Genomic DNA, 26,328 nt, shown 5'->3' on the forward strand with positions numbered 1-26,328 from the left:
TGATTCCATTCTAAAGTGCAGTGACTGACATGACTATGTCACCTGTTTTTAACCCATGACAAATCTTTCCCATTTGTCGTCTGGTAATTTATTTCCTTAACAAGGGGATTTTAATCCATAGGGTCACCTTTACTTACTCTTTTTTCCAAAAAAAACTAACAGGTTAGTGCAACATGATTTTTTCTAGCTGGTTTAACCTTATGAAGTCTTTCTAGGGTTAGAACACGTGTCTGGTCCTATTCCCATTCCCAGCTCTGCCACTGACTTAATTTTGTCGTTTACTTTGATGTCTGTATGGAAATATTAGGTACAGAGAGATAAGAAGAACAAAATACAGCTTATCTCACCAGGTCAGGGGAACTGCATATAATGGAGTATAATGCTGAGGTTTGCACTAGCTGCTACTGAAGGGCTGCACAGGTTCTCTGTTCTTTGCCACTGGGTTTAGAGGGAGGATTCAGTTTCCACCACCCGCATCACAAGGATTGATCCAAGACCCATGGAAGTCAACAGAAGTCTTTACTTTAAGCTTTGGATCAAAATATGCACAGGGACCAGGATTTGGCCCTTACTATCTACACAAACAAAAATATGCACGTACACCAAAAATACACTTATTCTGTTGTACTTTAAAGGGGACAAGAAATAAAAATAACAATTAGAAAATCAATTCCTTTAACTGTGGTGCTAATGGCACTTCAGAATATTACAAGGGAACTTTAAACATCCTGCTTAGTTGCTGACAGACATGCTATTTGGAAATTTAAAAAAAACCTTCACTGAGCAGTGACAGTGAAACTAGACTGGTTTCCTTAGTCAGTTTCACAGTTTAAGACTAACTCACTTGGCACTCTCCCCTTCAGTATATTGATGTTTCCACATACACGTTATATATGCAAACAGATATTCGTGTATAAGTTACAGAAAAGAATTGAAAACTTCTAAAACCATTGTAAGATGCTGAGATATCATTTATCACATCAATTCCTACCTGTTTCACCTCTTGGCTGGTGAGCACAGATCCCAGAGGGATAGGTATTCTGCACTGACAGATTCTGACTCCGTATTAAGCTCTCTTGGTTGATATCTTGTCAGCTCTGTAGCTGACAATGAGTCTGTTTCATGGAAGGCTCTTAATTGGATGGATGGCTTTTTGCTTGCTGAGAAAAACGCAATGCCAGTTTTAATCCTAGCGGTGTCTCCTTTTGACAGAGGTTTTAGTGGGAGGAATCTACAGGAATTTATTTCTTTGTGACTAGAACTGAAGTAACAGACAGAACTCACCATTTCTCTTCCTCGATTCCACTTCCTCCAGAACTTGAATCAGTTCCTCTATGGTGTTGCAAGTTGACATTTTTCTTCCGTCTTACAACCAACCGTGGATGCAATCGCTGAAAAATCAGGCCATCACACCATGACTCAGAGTTTGCCTGGCACTATGTGCTTATTATTAGCTTAGTTTTCTCCAAATGCATACAAAGCACTGGATCCTGCACTCTTTATTAACTGGGCTCCATTTCAGTGGCACTACTGACATGAGTAAAAGTGGCAGGTTCAGACCCTGGAGTAGGAAAAAGTACACTCTAAAGCTCATAACAGGTTCTTTATATCCTAAAGGGCCCAATTCTGCAAGTGCCTCCTGGGAATTACTGGTGCTAGACAATTTATGGAAATGTACATAAATCGTAGAATTAGAGGGCTGGAAGGGACCTCGAGAGATCTTCTAGTCCAGTCCCCTGCATTCAAGGCAGGACTAAGTATTATCTAGATCACCCCGGCAGGTGTTTGTCTAACCTGTTCTTAAAAATCTCCAATGACGGAGATTCCACAACTTCCCCAGGCAATTTATTCCAGTGTTTAACCACCCTGACAATTAGGAAGTTTTTCGTAACGGCCAACCAGAGGTTAAGGAGAACAATTTTTCTCCCTCCTCCTTGTAACAACCTTTTATGTACCTGAAAACTGTCATTTCCCCTCTCGGTCTTCTCTTCTCCAGACTAAACAAACCCAAATTCTTCAATCTTCCCTCATAGGTAATGTTTTCTAGACTTTTAATCATATTTGTTGCTCTTCTCTGGACTCTCCAATTTGTCCACATCTTTCCTGAATTGTGGCCCCAGAACTGGACATAATACTCCAGTTGAGGCCTAATCAGCACAGAGTAGAGGAGAAGAATTACTTCTCGTGTCTTGCTTACAACACTCCTGCTAATACATCCCAGAATGTTTGCTTTTTTTGCAATAGTGTTACACTGTTGACTCATATCCATCCTTCAAACCCATTTTTTTTAACTAACAGTCCAGCACTTTCATGCTAAACATGTTAAATCATTATTTCAACATCCAAAAACACCTATAAGTCCCCATGACACAACATCTCACATGTCTGTAACCCAAAAAACACCTCTCCCTTTCTGCTTGCTCTGACTCATAATATTCCTCCCACCACCTTATGACAAAATGTTTTCTCTACTGTGCCACTGGATTGGTCTCAATTAAACTAAACTACAGGAACCTTGTCTGATTGCTGTATCTGTGAAGCATCACGCATACCAGAAGATTACTCAAATAAATAAAAAAGCAAAACAACTGTATGTGCAAATATAACTAAGACCTCCCTATGCTTTTACACATGGGCATTTTCAACCATCTTCAAAATCAGCCTTTAAAATTTGTATGTTGAAACAGATTTGCGCACACCAATGCAAAAATTATGAGCACAAAATTAGAGGCCAGTTTTTAAACATATGACCCAGATGATCTTGCTACATTTACTATCAATTACAAGACTCCATGGGATACAAGTTAGCAGAATGTGGCCATAAATAAAGATGAAATATATGTATGAAAAATTACTATTTTGATAAAGCAAAAAAAGTCTGACATTACTGCACTCAGGACTAGACTGATCATTTTCTATTCAATGCACAACATGTATAGTACACAAACATTCAAATAAGCGATAACCAGTGTCGTCTTTTGAAAGAGCATCCAGACCTGTGCATCTTGTCAGTGCTACACTCCTGATATACAATATAGTTATACGATTAATAGCCATATGGCCAGTCATACTCCTCTCCCCTTTACCTGATAGTTTGGCACTATTTGAGCCTCAGTACTCTTCGCCATGTTGGAGCTGAAATCATCCTGGCAGTCATTATCTTTATTCTTATGCCTTTGATCAAAGCACTCAACCTTCTCACTCTGAATTGCCCTTGGTTCCTTCACAGCTTTTGAGATAGCCTGGAAATGGTCAACCTCCAAAGCACTTTGCACCGCAGGCACTCGCAGCGGTGGTGGTATATAGTTCCTTGATGGAGGGCCTACTGCCTTCCACAAAAAAGCATCAGCTCCTGAAAAGGGGATCTTGATATTTTTGAGAATATCATCAATTTTATCTAAGTAGCTCTCTATGGACTTCTGCTTAGAAACTTGATCTGCTTGGATTTCCTTAAGCAGCTTGTGTTGGTTTTGAACAGTCTCTAATTTATCTAATTTCACCTCTGTTCTGTAAAGGGAATCTGTTGCCTGCTGCAATAAAGTCTGAGAAATCTTGAGATTAAGGACACATTTGCTGATGTGCTGCTCAGTTTTGGATGGGCTACGCACACTTTCCTTGACATCTGCTCCCAACCAGGGCAGCATGCATGACTCAGATGCCTCAGTTAGTCTCTCTACCTCCTCTATACTGTACTCTGTACCCATTTCTGAAGAGCTGACTTCCTCACTAGAATTTGGCTGCTCCACTAACTGTATTTTAGGAGGCGGAGGTAGGATTTGGGAGACGGCCCTGTCCTCGTCTACATTTTGCTGTTTTATTTGATCTTCCAAAGCACAATCTAATCCAGCTAGTTCTTCCAGAACATCTTCATGTAATTCTGGATAACACGCATAGATTTCATTGATTTCAAAACTACAGAGGCTGTCGTCCATATCACTAACACTGTAGGTCCTCTGGAGTTCAGAAGCTATATCTTGGGTCAGATCCTGTGTAACTGGCTGAATACAAGTTATATCCTCATGATCTGTGATGGTTTCTTTTTCAGCAGGAGAAACTGAACATTTTGGTGCAGTAAAGCTGCCATCTGAAAAATCAGATGTTAATATTAAGCTACTCTTTTAGGCCTCCATTACACATATTGCTTAGACATTTTAAATCCCTTTTTGTTATTCAAGTAGCAGCATTCAACCCCTCTGTGTATAAACATTTCTATTATCATCACATACTGTCTTGAAAAGTAGACTCTGTTTAATGGGGTCTGTGGGGTAGGACACTAGGCTTATGCCTTATTCATTTCAAAATGCACCGCAAGATCTTTAGTGCTGACCTGGAAAAGTCACATTTTAACAATTAATGTCCATTTTCCTTCCTCTACATATGTAAATGACTTTAATCAGAGCTGACCAGAAAATGGAAATCACTTCCCACAAAAAAATTCACATTTTTGAAAATAATTTCCTCCCAGACCAGAACAAAAAAGTCAAGGGAAGGGATTTCCAGAAAGATTCCATTTTGGGAGAACCAAAAAGGATTTTTTCAGCTTTCTACCCATCTGGAATGCTCTTGTGAACTTCACTTGCCACCTCCCGGCTTCCCCCTCAACAAAGTTGCTGGACAGGCAGAAAGTCAGGGAGGCAGAGAACCATCATTTCGATTTTCCCAATGAATACACCAAAAATTTTCAGCAAAACTGAAATGTTCCCATGGAAAATTCTGTACAAAAAAGTCATTTTCTGTCAGAAAATCATTCCGACAGAAAATTCCCAACCAGATCTAGCCTGGAACCTATGGTTCCACTACAGAAGCAAAAGGAGTATATGGGGAATTTGCATATGGGTCCATATTCCCTGCAGCCCATGGAGCTCTGAGAGCTGAGGTGGGTCCATAATTCTCTTCTGCAGAGAGAGTGTGGATACAGCAGGGATCTACTGCAGCCCTTTGCAACCTGTTTTGGAGTAAGGAAAGAAGGAGAAACATGTCTTGCCCCAAAGCCCTATCGGAATTCCTTACAACAGCTTTGCTAGTTCCACGATTTGGCTCTAACTCAGTGGAATTATACCTTCCAAATGATAGGACACACTTTACTAAATCTTCTACTGGCCTATGGCTGCTGGCAGCACAAAACTGTTTGAGTACCGGTGGCCAAGTTGTTAAGATTGTTCCCCCCCATCCTGGGGGGATAAGAGAAAACACCAGAGTGAAGGCTCTCGACATGCCCTCCAGGAATAGAAACGTACCAGTCTTTATTATCTCCTCTCCTTGCAGCTCCAGCATTTCCCTCTTGTAATTAGATGAGGACCCCAAATAGATGTTTATATCTGGAAATATGTCATGCCTTTGTGCAGTTGAGCTTTCATCAGAGCGACCAATTCGAGACTCAATCAAATCCTGTAACATAAGGAAGGTTGTGAGGAGAAGTTTATTTGGTACTCCAATGTCTTCAACTTTTATTTTAAACTCATTTGCCCAAATAAACAAAAGAAAACTCAGACCCAGACTTAAACAGAACGACTTGTCCTCTAGGAAACAATTAACTCTGATTAACCAATTATGATTTTAAAAGCATAAAGGCTACAATCCTGAGAGTTACCTTTAAGTCATTCTTCAATATATAGCGAATATCCTGAAGACTCAGGGAGCGGTCCTTTTGTTTAGGCTCTAGACCTGTCTTTACAATGTCATAGTACGGGTTAGGAAGCCTGACATCAGTTTCCAAATGTTGCCCAGAAACTATGAGTTCTCTAATACCTGAGCTTTCAAGCCCATTCCAGGGAAGCGTTTCTGTAAAACATATAACAAATACTGTATGGTTTACAGCATGGCCGTAACCAAAGAAGGGGAAGAATCACAGAAACAACTGCCACTGTAAATCAGACCAGCAGTCCGTCTAGTCCAGTATCCTGTCTCTGACAGTAGCCAACACTGGATGCTTCAGAGGAAGCTGCCACAAATTTCCTAGTGGACAATTATGGAATAACCTGCCCAGAGGAAATTTCTTCATAAACCCTCTCAGTAGTGGTTGGTTTATCCCTAAGATAATTTTTTTTCATCCCATCTGCTACAACTGTGGATGTTCTCATTATCAATATAAAAGTCTAATCCTTTTTAGAATTTTAATAAACCCTTTGCATTACCTAGGGAGGTGGTAGAATCTCCTTCCTTAGAAGTTTTTAAGGTCAGGCTTGACAAAGCCCTGGCTGGGATGATTTAATTGGGGATTGGTCCTGCTTTGAGCAGGGGGTTGGACTAGATGACCTCCTGAGGTCCCTTCCAACCCTGATATTCTATGATTCTTTGCCTCTATGATACCTTGTGGCAATGAGTTCCATAAGTTAACTGTGTGCTATGTAAAGAAGGAGTCTCTTTTATCTGGTTTCATTTGTTACCTGACATTTTCATTGACTGTCCTCTTGTTTTAGCATTACGAGAAAAGGTAAATAGGAAGAAGTGCCTCATTTACCTTCTGTAAACCATTGTTTGCTCACCTCCTCCTCTAACCTCCTCTTTAAACAAAGCAATCCCAAGTGTTTCAGTTTCTTTTCATATGAAAATCTTTCCAAGCTACTGTCATTTTTGTTACCTTTCTCTGAGCCCTTTTTATTTCTGATATATAATTTTTCAGATAGGATTATCAGAACTGAACATAGTATTCCAAGTGCGCGCACCACACATTTGTATCATAGCATATTTTTAGTATAATGTTCAATTCTGTTCTTTACAGAGCCTAATATTTTGTTTGCTTTCTGGACCAGCAGTGCATGTCGAGTTTTCATTAACTTCTCCACAATGATGCCTATGTCTTTATCCTGAGTTATTATAGTAAATTTAGATACCAGCAACATGTACCTTTAATTCCAATTATTCCTTCATTCAATGGTGATTGTCAGCCTGGAATTTTATCTGCCATGGTGCTGCCCATTCATTTAGCTAGGTAACAGCTTGAAAATTCCTCCCATTCTTCTCCAGTCTACACCAGCCTAACTAACTTTGTGCCATCTCCAATTTTGTCATCTCGCTTTCCCTCCATCATTGATTAATGGTACAAGTACAACTCCATAATGAAATTTTGATATATTGAAACAAACACTTTTAGGCAAATTATCTATTATTTCTTCACTATCCCTCCAGAAACTTTGCTGAATCCAATGTTTATTTCACTAGTTAAAAAGGGTACTCCTAGCTTCTCCCCAAAATATCAGCAGGTTATGCAGAAGGTTACAGGAGCACATATCACGCATGGAGGATTGGGCCAAAAGAAATCTGATGAGGTTCAACAAGGACAAGTGCAGAGTCCTGCACTTAGGACAGAAGAATCCCATGCACCGCTACAGACTAGGGACCGAATGGCTAGGCAGCAGTTCTGCAGAAAAGGACCTAGGGGTTATAGTGGACGAGAAGCTGGATATGAGTCAACAGTGTGCCCTTGTTGCCAAGAAGGCCAATGGCATTTTGGGATGTATAAGTAGGGGCATTGCCAGCAGATCGAGGGACGTGATCGTTCCCCTCTATTCGACACTGGTGAGGCCTCATAGAATCATAGAATATCAGGGTTGGAAGGGACCCCAGAAGGTCATCTAGTCCAACCCCCTGCTCGAAGCAGGACCAATTCCCAGTTAAATCATCCCAGCCAGGGCTTTGTCAAGCCTGACCTTAAAAACCTCTAAGGAAGGAGATTCTACCACCTCCCTAGGTAACGCATTCCAGTGTTTCACCACCCTCCTAGTGAAAAAGTTTTTCCTAATATCCAATCTAAACCTCCCCCACTGCAACTTGAGACCATTACTCCTCGTTCTGTCATCTGCTACCATTGAGAACAGTCTAGAGCCATCCTCTTTGGAACCCCCTTTCAGGTAGTTGAAAGCAGCTATCAAATCCCCCCTCATTCTTCTCTTCTGCAGGCTAAACAATCCCAGCTCCCTCAGCCTCTCCTCATAACTCATGTGTTCCAGTCCCCTAATCATTTTTGTTGCCCTTCGCTGGACTCTCTCCAATTTATCCACATCCTTCTTGAAGTGTGGGGCCCAAAACTGGACACAATACTCCAGATGAGGCCTCACCAATGTCGAATAGAGGGGAACGATCACGTCCCTCGATCTGCTCGCTATGCCCCTACTTATACAGTACTCATCTGGAGTACTGTGTCCAGTTTTGGGCCCCACACTACAAGAAGGATGTGGAAAAATTGGAAAGATTCCAGCGGAGGGCAACAAAAATGATTAGGGGACTGAAACACATGACTTATGAGGAGAGGCTGAGGGAACTGGGGATGTTTAGTCTATGAAAGAGAAGAATGAGGGGGGATTTGATAGCTGCTTTCAACTACCTGAAAGGGGGTTCCAAAGAGGATGGCTCTAGACTGTTCTCAGTGGTAGCAGATGACAGAACAAGGAGTAATGGTCTCAAGTTGCAGTGGGGGAGATTTAGGTTGGATATTAGGAAAAACTTTTTCACTAGGAGGGTGGTGAAACACTGGAATGTGTTACCTAGGGAGGTGGTGGAATCTCCTTCCTTAGAAGTTTTTAAGGTCAGGCTTGACAAAGCCCTGGCTGGGATGATTTAATTGGGGATTGGTCCTGCTTTGAGCAGGGGGTTGGACTAGATGACCTCCTGAAGTCCCTTCCAACGCTGATATTCTATGATTCTATGATCATACAAATAAGACGTGTAATGTTTTCTTTTCTTTGCAACTTTCCTTCCCATAAAAAGAAAACTTTAATCACTAAAGGAGCTTTGCAGGAGGTATGCAATCACCTAAGGAGATTGCACTCACACTTCGTGTATTCAGGGTACTCCATGATAACTCAGGGTATGTCTACATTGCAATTAGACACCCACGGCTGGCCTATGCCAGCTGACTCAGCTCAGGCTGCTGAGCTGTTTAGTTGCTGTGTAGACATTTTGCCTCAGGCTGCAGGCTGAGCTCTGGGCAGCTGGGCTCCTCTCACCTCACAGGGTCCTAGAGCCCTGGCTCCAGCCCAAGCCTGGAAGTCTACACTGCAATTAAACAGCTCCACAGCCCAAGCCCCACGACCCTGAGTCAGCCAGCATGGGCCAGCCGCAGGTGTCTAATTGCAGTGTAGACATACTCTCAGTGACAGAAGTCTGAACGTCTTTAACTATACCTGTTAGGGCTTCCTGCATTACTGTACAGAAGCTATAAATGTCTGATTTGATTGTGGTGGCCTTTTCGAGGATCACTTCAGGAGCACACCACTTATACAGCTGAGCTGGGACAGGAACACGTGTGAGATCACTGTGGTTCCCTCCATCCTTGCTGCCAGAAGAGAACACAAAACAGGGTCAAATTTGGGAAACCATAACATGTGATGAGTAGTCAGAGACAAAAGGATTTGATAAATCGTGTTAAAACTGGGAAACAAACCACCAATGTCAACTGAGCTGAATGTTTGATTCATTCTGTCCAGGATGTTAAGTTAAAAATAGACCTACAACTGCAATGCCTCCTTTGGAAGCTCTGACAGTATGGGATCCAGCAATTCATTTCTTTATTTTCATATATGCATTTATTTTAAATGATCCATGCTATGCACAAAATTTACCAAAAAAGCTAAACCAGCTCAAAAACAGCTTGTATTGGCACATTATAGAAGAGACCTCTGTTGGTAAAAATGAGATATAGCAGTCTCTTTCAAACCTTTATCCTCAAATGACAAACCAGAGGTTAAAGATGTCCAAACTATGGAGTATTTTTACAACCACATATTTCACTCCGGTCAGCATTCATAGCACAGATGAAAGACTAGCGAGTTGTGCCGTCTAGCTTGTTTATATTCATTTGGCAGTGTAATGCCAGTACTTCTAAATGACTAAAAGTTAACTTCCCTCTACTCACACAATAGTTACATCTCATTCTTCTTCACTTTAAACTGAGAATAAGTGTTCTTTAAAAATCATTGTCCAGGACAAAGGTTTTTTTCTCATTCTACAGATGCTCATTTTCCCTTAATTTAATATTGCTTAAGGGAACATGGTCAGATATTTTAGGTAGAGACCCCATGTTAGTGAAAAGCAGTGCTGCAGGCTACACTTCATGTATATTCAAGAGAAACAATTAACTTAAACCACATTTCTGTCAGAAAATATTGTACCTATCATTAATACAAGTAAGACCTAAGACTTATTTATAACTGAAAGAAGTTAACAGGAGTGGAGAGGAAATTTCTCTATTTCTGTCAGTTAATTTGCTTTGTACTTTGGGCAATTTTTTTGGCTTATACTCAGTTTCACTCTTTTCCTTTATAATCTTATCAGCCAGTTTCTCCTTCTCTCAGCAAACACCTATAATCACCACCTGGGAAGTGGAAAAACCCGTCTGCACTTTTAAAAATTTTAAATGGAACTTTAAAAAAACAACTAAAGACATACTATTTAGTACTTAAAACCATTTAAAAAAATAATTATTTTTTTAAAAGTTCAAATTAACAATATCCCTTCACATAGGAAATAAACGTGTAGAAAAGACAACAGGAAAGTGATAAAGCTAGGTAAGAGGCTGCTCTATCTCATTTTCACCAACAGAGGGCTCTGCTAATATATGGCAATAATAACTGGTTTCAGAGTAGCAGCCATGTTAGTCTGTATCCGCAAAAAGAAAAGGAGGACTTGTGGCACCTTAGAGACTAACAAATGTATCTGAGCATAAGCTTTCGTGAGCTGTTTTCTTTTTGCCAATAATAACTGTATTTCTACAGAAGCTGAAATATGATGCTTTTTCAAAGATAACTTGAGGTGTGTCTGCGAGCACATGCATATATATATTAGAACCCTCTTTCTGGGTCTGATTCAATTCCCATTTAGCTAATGACAGTCCTTCTATTAACAGTAATGGGAGACGACTGGATCTCATAGTGAAATAATATTATTCAGAGAGAAACTGCACCATGTGTGTATATATATATGCAAGGGGCTGAGTATCCCTAATATCAGTGGGAGTTGTGGGGCTCCCAGGATCTTGTAGGATCAGATTTCATAAGCAGAGGTTTATTATAATCTGAATACATTGAAACTATTTACACTAGAGGAAGAGAATTAAAGTCTCCAATAGGATTTCTGTCTCTGTATGGTCACTAGATGCAGGTTCCATTTTCTGTTCCAAGTCTCTATTGCAGTGCCTTTACACTAGAGTGGAGCAAGACCTTTCTTCTATTGTTATCCACTATTTTCAGGTATTTATAGGGAAGCCATAAAAATTGAGATCACCTGAAACTTATGACACTGAATGAGCACTGACCATGTATCTGAGTAATGGAGATGTGAAAACCCCTCTCCCTACAGTCAAATCTGCAACGTTGTCAAAGAAAGATTAGGATGGATCTCTGTGCCCTTGCTCATGCACCGCAACCCACAAATAATCAGGAGAGCTGCAGGATCACCCTGACCACAGAATTCAGTCCTCAATTTGGCGTCACCCATCCACCTTTTCAAGTAACAATGTGATAATTCTTTACCTTTCTATCATGTACTCCAAGTTGGTTAACTTTGCCTCACCAGCAGAAACGATTTGTATAGCATAAGAGGTGAGTGAACGGTGGATAAATCCACGTGAGTGCAAAAACCTCAAAGCATCATTAACCTGAAGCAGTAGATGCACAATTGTTTCCATGTGCAATACTGGGAATTCTGAACGCTGCAAAAAAAACAAACAAACACACAACAGAAGAGTTAAGCATTCACATTGCTGATAACTGAAGATCAACGTAATGCAAAAGCTATGGTTAATGTAACATTAAAGGTGGAGAAATCAAAAAGTGAAGGTTTTGACTGTAAAGTTAACTCAATCTCGTTGCTCATGAAGAATATTATATGATCTATGTGAAACCAAACAGTAATACATTAAAAAGAACAGAAAATAATACATATGTGCAACATGCCAAAATTAACATTGTAATAGAAAAACAGCTTTTGGAATTTCTCAACTTTGTGTTTTATTTCTCTACCTCAGTGACAATATTTTGCATGTTTCCTCCTTTTGTTAAGGAAAAATAGGTAAGCAATCAGTCATGGGAAAGAGAGAGGGAAAACAATCAGCATCAATAACAGAATGTAAAACAGTTGATAAAACCTACTACTCAGTGTTGTAACTCAGCTCTAATCTGCCCTTTGATACATATAAAACCATAGAAATATAGGGTTGCGAGGGACCTCGAGAGGTCAGCTAGTCCAGCCCCCTAAGATGAGGCAGGACAAGTAAACCTAGACCATCCCTGACAGGCATTTGTCCAACCTATAGTTAAAATTTTCCAATCATGTGAATTCCAAAACCTTATCTGGAAACCTATTCTAAAGTTTAACTATCTTTATAGTTAGAAAGTTTTTCCTAATATCTAACCTAAATCTCCCATGACTGCCACGTATTTGGTGAATACTCGAGGCACCGCTGACAGACCAAATGGGAGGACGGTGAACTGGTAGTGGTTGTTGCTCACCACAAACCTGAAGTATTTTCTGTGGGACGGAGTTATTGCTATATGAAAGTACGTGTTCTTCAAGTAGAGGGCAATAAAAGCCTCTGTCCCTGTAGCCCCGAGGAACCTCTTCCACTGCTCCTAGCAAGAGAAACAATTGCACCTCCTGGATAAGGAGTTGCTTGTGAGAAGCGTCCCTGAAGAGGGACAGGGAAGTGGGGTAGAAGGGTGGGAGGGATGAGAATTGAAGTGAATATCCCCTTTCTACCATGAGGCGCACCCAACACCCTGATGTAATGCGGGCCCACACAGAGTAGAAAGGAGATAGACAGGACGAAAAGGTAAGGTGGGGAGGATCCAGTCTCTGCACTGGTGCATCACCCCCTAGCGCACCTTCAAAAGGCCTGCCTCTGGCCTGAGGAAGGTTTAGACTGGCCAGAGCCCTGCTCAAAGGAGGGGTGAGGTCTCTTTCTTGAGTTCCTGTTCCTCCTACGTGACCCTTCCTGTCTGCCCTAAGGCTGATAATTCTTTGGGGGTGGGGGAGGCCTGAAGTACCTCCTTTGGGTCTCAGGCATGTGGAGATCCAAGGACTCCAGGGTGGCCCAAGAGTCCTAGAGGCTGTGCAAATGTGAGTCAGTCTTCTCTGAAAACAGTGATTGACCCTCAAAGGGGAGATCCTGAATCGTCTGCTGCACCTCAAATGGCAGGCCCGAAACCTGCAGCCAGGAACTCTTTCTAATGGCCACCCCAGTTGCCATCGTGCGGGAGGCCGCATCTGCTGTGTCCAAGGCCACCTGCAGGGACGTACGGGAGATCAATTTGCCCTCCTCTACTAGTGCGGAGAACTCTGCATGAGAGTCAGAAGGCAGAAGTTCAGTGAAATTTTGCATAGCCCCACAGGTATTATAATTGTATCTGCTAACCACCGCCTCATAGTTAACGATACGGAGCTGCAACCCTCCAGTCAAGTACATTTTTCTCCCAAAAAAGGTCCAATTTCTTGGCCTCATGGTTCTTGGGAGAGGGCCCCTGGTAGCCCTGTCGCTCATGCTGGTTAGCAGCATCCACTACCAGGGAGACCAGCTGGGAGTGGGTGTACAAATGTTCATATCCACACGAGGGAACAAAGTACCTCTGCTCATATCTCTTGGTGGTAGGTGACAGCGAGGCAGCCACAGTGTCTTGGTGGCATCACTAATCGTTTTGATCAGTGGCAGGGCGATACAGGATGGCAGTCGGCGCCAAGCGTGGTGCCTCAGTTGGGGCAGGGATCAGTTCTGGGATCAGGGCCGTTAACCCCTCCGGGATTGGGGGCATGGACACCGCCACAATCGGTGTCGGGAGTGGTGCCGAGGACTGTGGGAGTCCTGTCGGAGTGCCCGAAACTGAGGCCACTGATGCCAATCTGGAACCCTGGCTTTGATGATAGTCCCCAGGTGTCCAGAAGGGCCACTGAGGAGATTGCCACTGGCCCTGCCAGGGCGCCAGGTAAGGATGACAATCATGGCAGGAGCAGGATCTTCTGCTCCTGCTAGAGCACAAGGACTCTGCCTCCAAGGTCTCTGACTGTGATGATCAGGAAGGAGTGGAGCCTCATGGTGCCGGGGATCGGTGCCAGCTTGGGAACTGGAGCATCTCCCCTGTAGAAACCCCCGGTGCTGGCAGTCAATGCAACAGGGATGGCCTCATGGCAGACATCATTGCCAGCTTGCCCACAGAATGTATGGGGCCTGCGATTGGTACCAGCGACCTCTCCTTCCTGGGAGACGAGGGCGGTGCTGAGTGTCAACAGGCCCGCTGCCGCCTCGAATGCCTCTGGCATGGAGGGGAGCTGTATGTCCTCACGGCGATGGCCCAGTGAGCAGTGCAGGTCCGGACTCAAGGCTACAACAGAGACACACAGCAGTGCCGCGTGAAAGTCAAGGAGCTCAGTCAAGCCTATCAAAAGACAAAGGAGGCAAATGGTTGCTCTGGGTCAGAGCCCCATACATGCCGCTTCTATGATCAGCTGCATGGCATTCTAGGGTGGGACCCTACCACTACCCCATCACTGCCCATGGACACGTGCAAAGGGGGAGTCTCACGCAACATGTGAGAGGAGGAGGATTTTGTGGATGAGGAAGAGGAAGAGGAGGAGGAGGAGAATGTACAGCATGCACTCGGTGAATCCGTTCTCCCCGGCAGCCAGGACCTTTTCATCACCCTGGAGCCAATACCCTCCCAAGGCGGGATCCCCAACCCTGAAGGCAGAGAAGGCACCTCTGGTGAGTGCACATTTGTAACTACAGTACAGGGTTTAAAAGCAATAGTGTTTAATGTTTTATTTGCCCTGAAGACTTGGGATGTATTCGCGGCCAGTACAGCTACTGGAAAAGTCTGTTAACGTGTCTGGGGATGGAGTGGGAATCCTCCAGGGACATCTCCATGAAGCTCTCCTGGAGGTACTCTGAAAGCCTTTCCAGAAGGTTTCTGGGGAGGGCTGCCTTATTTCATCCTCCACGGTAGGACACTTTACCACGGCAAGCCAGTAGCAAGTAGTCTGGAATCACTGAAGCACAAAGCATGGCAGCGAATGGTCCTGGGTTTTGGTCGCATTCAAGCAACATTTGGTCTCTATCTTTCTGTGTTAGCCTCAGGAGAGTGATATCATTCAGGGTCACCTGGTTAAAATAGGGGAATTTTTGTAAGGGAACAGTAAAAGGACCCCGTTCATGACGGGCTGCTAAAAGGAATCATCCCTGAAAATAGCCATGTGGCAGGGGGAGGGGTGAAGGGATCATCCCAAATAGCTACGTGGAGGGGTGGGGTGAGATGTGTACTGCACATCCACCCAAAAACCGCAGCCCCTCCTTTTAAATGGCAACCCAACTGGCATTGCTTGCTATGGGAAAGGAGGGCACTGCAGTTTGAAAACATTCCCATATGTTATGAAGGCATTAGAAGCCAAACCCGCCTACCCTTTGGCTTAGCGTGGCTGCCTGGAAACCGAATTCTGTTGCCCAGCTATGTGTGATGTGTCACCATACCGGCAGGTGCTCAATATAAAAGGCAAAATGCAACCTTGTACCTAAAGCACATGTGCTGTCTACTGTGAATTGCTTGATTCACTGTGAAAGAGTCTCCCTTTTGTTCTCAGAAATGTATCATCTTAAATTTTACTCTCCCTTTTTATCCCCCTGCAGGTGCAAATTTTTCTATGCTCCCCCTATCATCGGAGGTTATCGCAGATTAGAAGGTGAAAAAAACCACACTTGCAATGACATGTTTTCCAAGCTCATGTAGTCCTCCCGCACTGATAGGACACAGCTGAATTCATGGAGGCATTCAGTGGCAGAGTTAAGAAAGTATTTAGTGAGCGCAATGAGAAGAGGCAGGATGCAATGCTGAGGCTAATGGGGGAGCAAACGGACATGCTCAGGCGTCTGGTGGAGCTGCAGGAAAACCAACAAGAGCACAGACCACTGCTGCATCCACTGTACAACTGCCTGCCCTCCTCCACAAGTTCCATATCCTCCTCACCCAGACGCCCAAGAACGTGGGGTGGGGAGGTTCCAGGCACGCAGCCACTCCACACCAGAGGATGGCCTAAGCAACGGAAGGCTGTCATTCAAACAGTTTTGATTTGTAGTGTGGCTACAATAAGCAATGTGGCCTTGTCCTCCCCTTCTCCCCCACCCCACCCTACCCACCTCACTCAGGCTACCTTATCAGTTATCTCCCTTTTTTAAAAACTAATAAAGAAAGAATGCATGGTTTCAAAACAATAGTGACTTTATCTCCTTTGCCAGCTGTGATTGAAGGAGGGAGGGTGGTTGGCTTACAGGGAATTAAAATCCACAAAGGGGAATGGTTTGCATCAAGGAGAAACACACACAACTGTCACACCATAGCCTGGCCAGTCATGAAACTGGTTTTCAAAGCCTCTTTGAGGTGCAGCAAGCCTACCTGTGCTCTTCTAATCGCCCTGGTGTCTGGCTGTTCAAAACTGGCAATCTCCCCCTTACTCTCACAGATATTATGGAGTGCACAGCAAGCAGTAATAACAATAGGACTATTGGTTGCACTGAGGTCTAACCTAGTCAGCAAACACAGCCAGTGAGCTTTTAAATGTCCAAAGGCACATTCTACCACCATTCTGCACTTGCTCAGCCTATAGTTGAACTGCTCCTTACTACTGTCCAGGCTGCCTGTGTATGGCTTCATGAGCCATGAAAGCAAGGGGTAGGCTGGGTCTCCAAGGATAATTATTGGCATTCCAACATCCCCAACAGTAATTTTCTGGTCTGGGAAGTAAGTCCCTTCTTGCAGCTGCTCAAACAGTCCGGAGTTCCTAAAGTTGCAAGCATCATGCACCTTTGCCGGCCATCCCACGCTGATGTTGGTGAAATGTCCCTTGTGATCCACCAGTGCTTGCAGCACCATTGAGAAGTACCCCTTGCATTTTATGTACTGGTTGGCAAGGTGGTCCAGTGCCAAGATAGAGATATGCATTCCGCCTATCGCCCCACCACAGTTAGGGAAACCCATTGCAGCAAAGCTATCCACTATGACCTGCACATTTCCCAGAGTCACTACCCTTGATAGCAGAACGTCAGCGATTGCATTGGCTACTTGAATCACAGCAGTCCCCACAGTAGTTTTGCCCACTCCAACTGATTCTCGATTGACCGGAAGCAGTCAGGCGTTGCAAGCTTCCACAGAGCTATCGCCACTCGCTTCTCAACTGTCAGGGCAGCTCTCATCTTGGTATTCCTGTGCTTCAGGGAGGGGGAAAGCAACTCACAGAGTTCCAGGAAAGTAGCCTTGCGCATGCAAAAGTTTTGTAGCCACTGTGAATCATCCCATACCTGCAAGACTGTGCAGTCCCACCAGTCTGTGCTTGTTTGCCGGGCTTAGAATCAGCATTCCACTGTATCAACCAGCCCCACTGCTGCCATGATGTTCCAATTGCCACATCCCATGCTTTCAGGAATGTCTGTGTCCATGTCCTCCTCACAATCGTCCCTGTGCTGCTGTCTCTTAGCCAGGTTCTGCACATACTGTAGTATAAGGTGTGAGGTGTTTACAGTGCTCGCAACAGCAGTGGTGAACTGAGCGGGCCCCATGCTTGCCATGCTATGGCATCTGCATGGGTAACCCAGGAAAAAAGGCGCAAAATGATTGTCTGCAGTTGCTTTCATGGAGGGAGGGAGGGAGGGAAAACTGACAACATGTACCCACAACCACCTGTGATAATGATTTTGCTCCATCAGGCATTGGGAGCTTACCCCAGAATTCCAATGGGCAGCGGAGACTGTGGGAACTGTGGGATAGCTTCCCACAGTGCACCACTCTGTGAGTCGATGCTAGCTCACGGTAGTGAGCACTCAACTGACTTAATGCTCTTAGTGGGGACATACACAATCGACTGTATAAAATGGATTTCTAAAAATTGACTTCTATAAAAATCGACCTAATTTCGTAGTGTAGACATACCCATAGACTTAGTGAATTATACTGGGTATGTGCAAACCAAAAGACAAAAAGCTAATCCAGTCAATAGTCTTTGGCAAAGACCAATATTGTTAGTTCATGATACCAGAACCCCTGAAACTTTATTAAGCAGACTTGTCATGGTTACTTCCCAGTCTGGATTGATTTCAGAATTCTCCCTGGTAGGCAACCAGCCAGAAATGGCAGGATTCTGTGATTCCAGGTAAACTGTTATTGATGTTTCCAAATACAGAAAACAAGCACTTTGCCAACACACATGCACATATCCAACATCCTTATTTTGAACAATAATACAGACCTTGTCATGCGTCTATTAAAAATCAAACAAAACCATGCTCCTCTGTTTTTTGAGGCAATAATTCAGTCTCCAAGTCAATTACCACAATGTGGGAATATGGTAAATGGTGAGCAAAACACAAGAATAATGGCTTTACCGCTGTTACACAGCCATACAAGCTTAATACCAAACTACTAAACCTTGAACTCCTACACTAACAGCCAATCCTGACATTTCCCTGGTATCTGCAATGGAGGGCAAGTCACTGTGAATATTCAGGAAACAGAAACGGATTCATACCCATCATTGTATGTGTCAAAGAACAGAATATACTCCCTGTTATGGGGAGTGGGAACAGGTGCCTATCCTAGCCTGCTCTCAAACAGTCCACCCACTCTGTAGAGTCAAAACTCAACTCTTCCTGGAGCTTGGCTTTATTAAAAGAAATTACCAAGAAGCTAACATAGCCTAAACTTTTTCTCCACAACTAATACCCAAGAGAGCCACTCCTTTATTAATTTTCTCCAGCTGGCTCAATAGCTGCAGGATGGGGTGTAACAGGCAAACACTGGCAGCCTGTTAGAGGGAGTGGCTATTGCTATGTGATGAGACAAGCCCCTAAGTACATAAATCGAGTTAGGATTTCTCACATTTTGTTTCTAGGTACAGGATACTTCTCTCAATGAGATGAATTTAGCTCAGAACACAGGGGATGCTGGTATCCAGTAAAATCTCTTAATTATGCGTAATTTTTATTTTAAAAATCAATAAAAAACAATCTTTCCATTTACCCTTTCATGAAGGATGCTGTATAATGAACCAAAGTTAACTCTCTCATACACCAAACGGGTTTTTTCCAGATCATTGGACAGACAAACTGCCATCAATTGCAGCAAATGAGGATGATGAAGTTTACTGCAAAGGAGAAAAATCCCAATATTACCACACAAATAAGATATTATATTAAAAAAGAAATACATGTCTGGCCTCTTGGATCTTTTCACCCACAATGTTTTTAACTTACTGTTAGAATAAGCAAAACAAGCTGGAAGAAAACTGTTCATAGAGAGCCACTGATGTTTTTATTGTTGACACAATAAGAACCTGCAATTATGCTTTCCAGGATCTATACAGGAAAGTACTTTTATGGGTCAGGAGGGGATCCTGCCTACTCCATATTACACCTCCCACTGCACATTTCCGAAAAGCTCAAAAGGGGAAAGAACAGTAGAACTGTAAATCCTATTTCCAGAGGAAGGAGTAACCCTGATTCGTTATTTTCGGAGTCAGTCATTAGCTAGGCTGAGGTGACCTGTACTTTCTCGCAGGCCCCAGGGATGCCCAAAGACCAGACACATTGTAGGCATTTTGCATTTTCTCTTACCTGCTATATTCCTGTTCTGCTATTAGAAGATCAGCTAAACGTAGCTTACTACAATTCTGATGTGGTTTAAGGCTGAGCTCCTTCACTGTGACTCTGCTGCTGCCCCACATTAAACTACACGATGAGAAGAGGAAACTCTAGTCACTCCATGTGTCCAATAGGTTCTTTGGTTACAGCATCTCTTACAAATAGCAGCAAAGTTTCCCAGGATTACAAATCTGTCTCCTGGTGTTAGCAACATGCCAGCGCTTCGATAACCCTGGCAATAGGATCATAGCTTCCTAGACAAGCAATAAACTCTCAGCTTGCCAAAGACTAGCTGCAGTGAGAAAGAGACGTGTTTTGGGGAGAGAAAGAGGAGTGCAGCTTGACAAACCATATCGCCACAGTCCTAGGCAAAAAGCCATGACACTATGAAGCACTCCTCACGGAGGCAATATTAACTTACTGTGAGACAGGATAGATCCTCTGGGAAGGAATGGGTCACCAACCCAGCTGACCCACTGAATGCTCCTTTTCTGGCAGAATTACTTGCTGCAGCATCAGAAACGGCGAAGAAGGGCCTGATTTGTACTTGCAGCTCTATAGTCAGCTCACTCTGGGTTTGAGCAATTGGGCTACACCCAGGTATACCCTGGAGCTTGAACTCATCCTACCTAAATACAGTCTATGAGCCCCATCCAGAGGCCAATATTAGCCAGAACATTTATTACTATTAAAACATTAATAGACCTAAATATGTGTAGGCTGGTTTAACCATGAATGGGGAGGGGGTCATGATAATGGTCAATCAATATTAAAAGGAGGCAAGACAACACATTAGTCAATGTATAACAGAGGACAAACCTCCCATGGTAGGGAGATGGACTGGGTGAACTTAGAACTTTTCCATCTCCAACTTCTATGATTACTGGGTCTTTATGGGTATATCTACACTGAATTGTACACCCAAGTCTGTGGGAATCAGGCTTATGAACCTGGTGTTTCCAAGCATGCGCTTGAGTGTCCAAGCTGCATTTTAAACCTGTGTTTACAATTGCTGGACCCAGGTCTCACAAATCATGCTAACGTGTCCATACTGCACTATGCAGACCTTCTGACTCAGGCCTGTGGTTTGACCTGTGTCAAAATGACAAGGCTTGGACTAAGTTATAGCAGGACTCGGGTTCTGACCCACACCCCTAGCAGCGTCCTAGGTCCTGAGTGCTTTGACACAAGCAGACTCTATTTGTGTGTGGAAAGAAGGGGAGCTTGGGCTCAAACCTGAGTCAGAGCCCAGGCTTAGGACTTGTCTACATTGCCACATACAGCGTTGAAACTTTCCTCACTCAGGGGTGTGAAAAAACACCCCCCTGAGCGATGCAAGTTTCAACGCTGTAAAGTGGCAGTGTAGACAGTGCTACAGCGCTGGGAGTGGGAGCTATTCCCCTCACAGAGGTGGGCTTTTTACAGCACTGGGAGAGCTCTCTCCCAGCGCTGGAGCTGCGACTACACAGCCACGTTAAAAGCTGCCACAGCAGCACTTTACTGTCAGCTGTGTAGACAAACCCGTGTGCTGTGTAAACATACCGTATAAACACATGGAAAAAAATCCAGACAAGCCATCTGGTCCAGTAGTTTGCTGATGATGCTGCATATTAAACAACACCTGAAAACTGTTAAAGTGTCCACTCACTTTGTCATGATCATGTACGGTCCAGTGTGGAAAGAGAATGTTGGCTCATCATCTGCCTGAACCACTTCTTTATCCCAAATGATAGGGAGAGATGCCAGGTACCCTAGCTGCCTACTGCCTGTTAGATAAAACTGAGACAAAACCATACACTGTATAACAAGGACAAATATTCAACAATTCCTGGGTTCTATGCCCAGCTCTATCACAGAGCAGCTATGTAATCTTAGGGTGTTGTGAGAATCAGGTAGTGTTTGTCAAAAACGTTGTGAAGCTGAAAAATGTTGCCTCAGTGCTACGTATACACACAAATGACAACTGACCACAAGTAAACATTAGCCAAAAACCATAAAAATTGGGATCATTCCAAAAGGCTTTCAGTGGCTAAGGGCTTTATGGAAAAGGATCTTTCTACTGAATCTTAACTGAACACAGCAGAAGCAGCCAACTCAGAGTCACACAGGTGGGATCCTTCAACCTACTTCTTCAAGGATCTTTTCTTCGTTTCAAAATAAATCCTTCTGTCAAGGACTCACTAATGACTATAGGCCAGGATTTCCACAGTCATTTAGGTCACTCCCCATTTATTTCCCACCATCTAGTGAATAGTAAGAAATATCTAACAGTGCCTGAAAACAACACAGATGGGACCATCTTTGGATTTAAATAAAAACATTGTGATTCCAATTGTGTTCAACAAACAAAAAGAAGTTACACAGTTTGGAGCCCACTGTCTCTAGTGTCTTACCTTCCCAAAGCCAAAACTGTAGATGTTTCTTGATGAATTCGCTCCACCTTTTAGAAGTCTAGTCAGAGGACTGCTGGCATTTCTAATGTCAAAACATACAAGCATAGCTACATGTAGATTAATAATGAAGGCCAAGGTTTTGCGAAAGGTTACATTCCATCTCCCAAAAGGAGATAATTTACAAAGACAGAGAGAGAGAGAAAGAAAGAAAGAAAATACAGAAGTCCTGCAGCAGCTGCCTTTCAAATACTTCATTTGATATTTGGCCTGGGTCAGAAATAGTGAGACTACTATTATTCTCACTTTCTTGGGGGCCACCACCCTCAACCCCTACTAGAGCTGAAAAAAAGTCTCGCAAGCACAGCAATGGTAACCCCATAGCCTGCTGAAACAAGAAACATGGTTATTTTTAAAAAAAGGCAGGCATATTTTAACAACTTGATTTTAATGTGCAACTATTATCTTGTATATGCTTTTGTTTAAAGTCACCTAGTGCACAGCAATGCAAATATGCAGACATCTTGAATTCACCTTGAATCTTTTCACTTAAGTATTTTTCTTAACAGAAAGATATTTCCCACTAGACACATCAGACTTATCAATAAAAAGTGTTAAACGGTTAGACACATCCTCTAAGGACTGGCAGTGACTTACAGATAAAGAAACTAGATTTATTTTATGGTACACAGTAACAGATATCTTAACACTAATAAAATACAGAATTGTATCTGGTTTATTCAGTGAAACATTTCCTTTTAAATAAAGAAGAATTTTGAAGTTACCACCAACCATTTGGCTCTACAGTAGCAAGAAAAATTTAGTACTAATGACCACATATGAAGGTGACCCATCCAAATACACTAGAATGTCTAAACAAGCAGCTTTGGTTTTAAAATAGATAGTCAAAAAGAAAGAGACAGACAACAAAAAGCAAAACACATGATAAGTTTCAGGATACTTAAGTATGGGATGGAATTTCCCTGAATCACTATGAAGTTAAGTTCTTACCCTTGAGTAATGCCACCAAATCTAGATGGGTTGCAGACCAGTACTTTTGATGAACCAACCTTTCTAAGTAAATCAGAGGGGAAATTCTGAATTGCAGCCTGCATGTGTGATGCACAACGCCGTATAAATTCTAACATCTGAAAAACATTAAGCATTCAAGAACTACTAGGTTATAAATGTTCCTATTTTAAATTAATAGATCAGGATCATGAAGAAAAGTTGTCACTTACTTCTTGTCGGCAATATTTAGCACCTGCAAGAATATTTGAGATCTTAAAAATTTTATTAGAGAGTCTTTACTGTCCATAAATGGTCTAAAATTATAATGCAGATATCAACCAAAATTCAGCACATTCAAAAAGAAACTGTATCCATTGTGTACATGTAAATTTAGAGAAAAATCAATGGTGTGAATATATAAATAAAACCAAACCTCAAGCCCTCTATATGACAGAGGCAATGCCAATAACTGACAATTCCCAAGGTGAAAATGATAAAACTACTGGATTCCAACACAATTAATAATAAAGGAATAATCTATCTTGAATTATTCTGACTAGGTCTCTCCATAAAATATGCATACTGAAAGACATCAAATTATCTCGTACCAAGACATGGGATAATTTTAAAACAACAGCTTTCTTGTAACATTTTGCTCCAGTATTAAATAAGCAATATTTATACCAGAAATTGTATAGTTCTAGACCTTGGTCTTGCAAACACTTACACACATGCCATTACACACGTGAGTAACTGCAGCTCCAACAGAACTACTCATGAGTATGCAGGGGATTGCAGGATCAGGACCTATCACTGTAGTTCTCATAACTGCACATTTACACATTATGGCTCTGATCCTGCAAGCTTGTAAGTACAGGCAGACCTCTTCCCCCAGGTAGAGTCCCAATGAAATCATTTTGAGTTTGCATGATCAGGACCCCAGAATATAATCTGAACTGGAAAGTAACACAAGGCAAATCACTTCACATTATCTTAAAAAGCATCTGTTTCCTGGGTATGGAGTTTTTGTTCCCAGACAATATTTCCAAGATAAAGTTGTGAAGTTCACATATGTGTACCTGAGCACTACTTTCCTTTCCAGCTGACATAGCCCAGCACTGCGGATTTCTTCCATTTTTATCATGTACTCGCAGATCACCTCCTGCATCCAACAATTTACTGAGAATCCACTGATTTCCTGAGAATGCTGCAGCATGTACGGGGGTGCTCCCATCATAACAGCGGCTGAGGAATATTAGAACAGAAAAATTTCAAACTACCTTTACTATGGTAAACTACAGATACCTCTTGAAAAAGAGCATACTTACAATTGCATTATATGCTAGAGCAAAAGAATCTACCCTGATTTTGCCAAAGGGGATTCCATGTATGGAGAGAGGACTGTGTGGCCTTTTGTCGTCACCAGAGGCACCAGAAAACTGCAGGCATGAAAAACTCTCTTTTTCAACACGCTTATCTGCACTTTGCCTGTCTTCTGCAAAAACCAAGCTTTACCTTTTTACTCTCGCTGGGGAGGTGCTTCTGAAGCTATGAGTAATATTTTTAGTGTTTAAAAACTTCCAATTAGATTTTAAAGATTAATTCCTGACTGAAGTGAATGAGAGAAAGAAGTGGAGTTCACACCTTTGCTTGCCCTATTGTTTGGCTGGAGACAGCGCACTGATTATCTGTAAAGTGTGGTTATTGCTGGGACTAATGTAGTGACTTGCCTTGCAAAAATAATCTTCTCACTACAATCAGTGCACTTCTATCCTGTTGATCCAGCCTAGTGAAAAAACTGCCTCCTGAGGGACAAACAATTGCATTAGAAAAAGTTGTGAACAGTATTCCCTTCTGCCATTCACTTCAATCATGCATTCATATCAACACCTAGTTGGAAACACAGAGCTCTGGACTACACTTAAAATACAGATTGAACTAGCTATATCACCCTGGAGTTCTGTAGATAAGCATACCTAATCCTGCTCAGGGAGGTGGATTACCTACATTGACAGAAAAAAACCCTTCCATTGATGTAGGAAGCACCTGCATCTGAGAAGCACCTGCAGTATGGGACTATAGTGGCATACCTGCAGCTGTGCCACTGCAGCATCTGTAGTGTAGACATGCCCTTAAATGTTAACATATTCAAGCTCAGAATTCACAACCTTCCCCAAAGAGTTTCGTAGGTGGGGCTCTTTGCCTGTTTTCTAAAACACTTTATTTGCCTAGGCTGGAAGGCACCAAGGCCCAAATTTGTATATGTATCTAGGCTTTGCTCTGCTCAGCATTGCAAGATCTAAATCACTTTGACTATTTCTGCACTGCTGCAGTGCCATACTGTAGATGCTTCCTACAAGGATGGAAGGTGTTTTTCTGTTGCTGTATTTAATCCACCTCTCTGACAGACAGTAGCTTGGTTGACAGAAGAATTCTTCTGTCAACCAGGCCACATCTACACCTCATGTTAGGTCAGTATAGTTATGGCACTATTTTTCACATCTCTGAGCATCATATCTATGTTGACCTAACTTTTAAGTATAGAACAGGCTTAAGGCCATGCACTACTGAGCAGAGCAAAGCCTAAATACTTTTTAAAAGTCAGGGCCCTGGGCTTTTTCTTTCCCCAACTATCAGCTCTGTAACAATTACAGTTTGGATGAAGGCTATGTCTCTCTTTTATCTACACATTGACAACTATTACTTGTGCATTACAATAAAGTTGATGCTATAACAAATTTAAGTTTGTTTCAATTTATTAAGGATGTAATTCTGACTCTTATACTTAACTGATTTGGGTCTGATCCATAATCCAAGAGCACACCTACTAGTTTACCAAGACCTAGCAATGCAGCAGTAAACAGAGCGGTCTGGCCCAAGGAGTTAATTGTGTCAACACAAATACCTGAAAAGTATAAATAAATAAGTAGTCATGTCTCTTATGACTATAAAATTTCAAACATCCCCCCATTATCAATCTTTAACTTTTTCAATTAAATGTTATATAAATAGGGCCCTACCAAATTCAGGGTCCATTTTAGTCAATTTCACTGTCATAGGATTTTAAAAATTGTAAATTTTATTATTTCAGCTATTTAAATCTGAAATTTCATGATGTTGTAATTGTAGGGATCCTGACCCAAAAAAGAACTGTCGGGGGCAGGTCGCAAGGCGATTGTAGGGGGAGTTGCGGTTCTGCTACCCTTACTTGTGCCCTGCTGCTGGCAGTGGTGCTGCCTTCAGAACTGGGCAGCTGGAGAGTGGCGGCTGCTGGCCGGGAGCCCCACTCTGAAGGCAGAGCCGCCACCACCAGCAGCAGCG

General features: G+C 42.6%; 1 protein-coding gene across 1 annotated transcript in view; it reads right to left on the minus strand.

The window, feature by feature from the left end:
* TEX14 (testis expressed 14, intercellular bridge forming factor) overlaps positions 1-26,328 on the minus strand; it is a 77,600-nt gene that overhangs the window by 28,645 nt on the left and 22,627 nt on the right. Inside the window, exons 3-15 of the mRNA XM_084650578.1 lie at positions 25,798-25,912; positions 24,087-24,252; positions 23,008-23,144; positions 22,000-22,081; positions 21,255-21,385; positions 19,580-19,693; positions 18,987-19,110; positions 11,469-11,647; positions 9,123-9,274; positions 5,591-5,781; positions 5,238-5,388; positions 3,087-4,084; positions 1,285-1,391 (exon numbers count right to left, since the gene is read on the minus strand). Coding sequence (XP_084506704.1) covers positions 1,285-1,391; positions 3,087-4,084; positions 5,238-5,388; positions 5,591-5,781; positions 9,123-9,274; positions 11,469-11,647; positions 18,987-19,110; positions 19,580-19,693; positions 21,255-21,385; positions 22,000-22,081; positions 23,008-23,144; positions 24,087-24,252; positions 25,798-25,912 — 2,647 coding nt within the window. The remainder of the gene's footprint in view (positions 1-1,284; positions 1,392-3,086; positions 4,085-5,237; positions 5,389-5,590; positions 5,782-9,122; positions 9,275-11,468; positions 11,648-18,986; positions 19,111-19,579; positions 19,694-21,254; positions 21,386-21,999; positions 22,082-23,007; positions 23,145-24,086; positions 24,253-25,797; positions 25,913-26,328) is intronic.

The sequence above is a fragment of the Lepidochelys olivacea genome (genome assembly GCF_965140295.1).
Source record: "Lepidochelys olivacea isolate rLepOli2 genome assembly, chromosome: 17".
NCBI classification, from domain to species: Eukaryota; Metazoa; Chordata; order Testudines; family Cheloniidae; genus Lepidochelys; species Lepidochelys olivacea.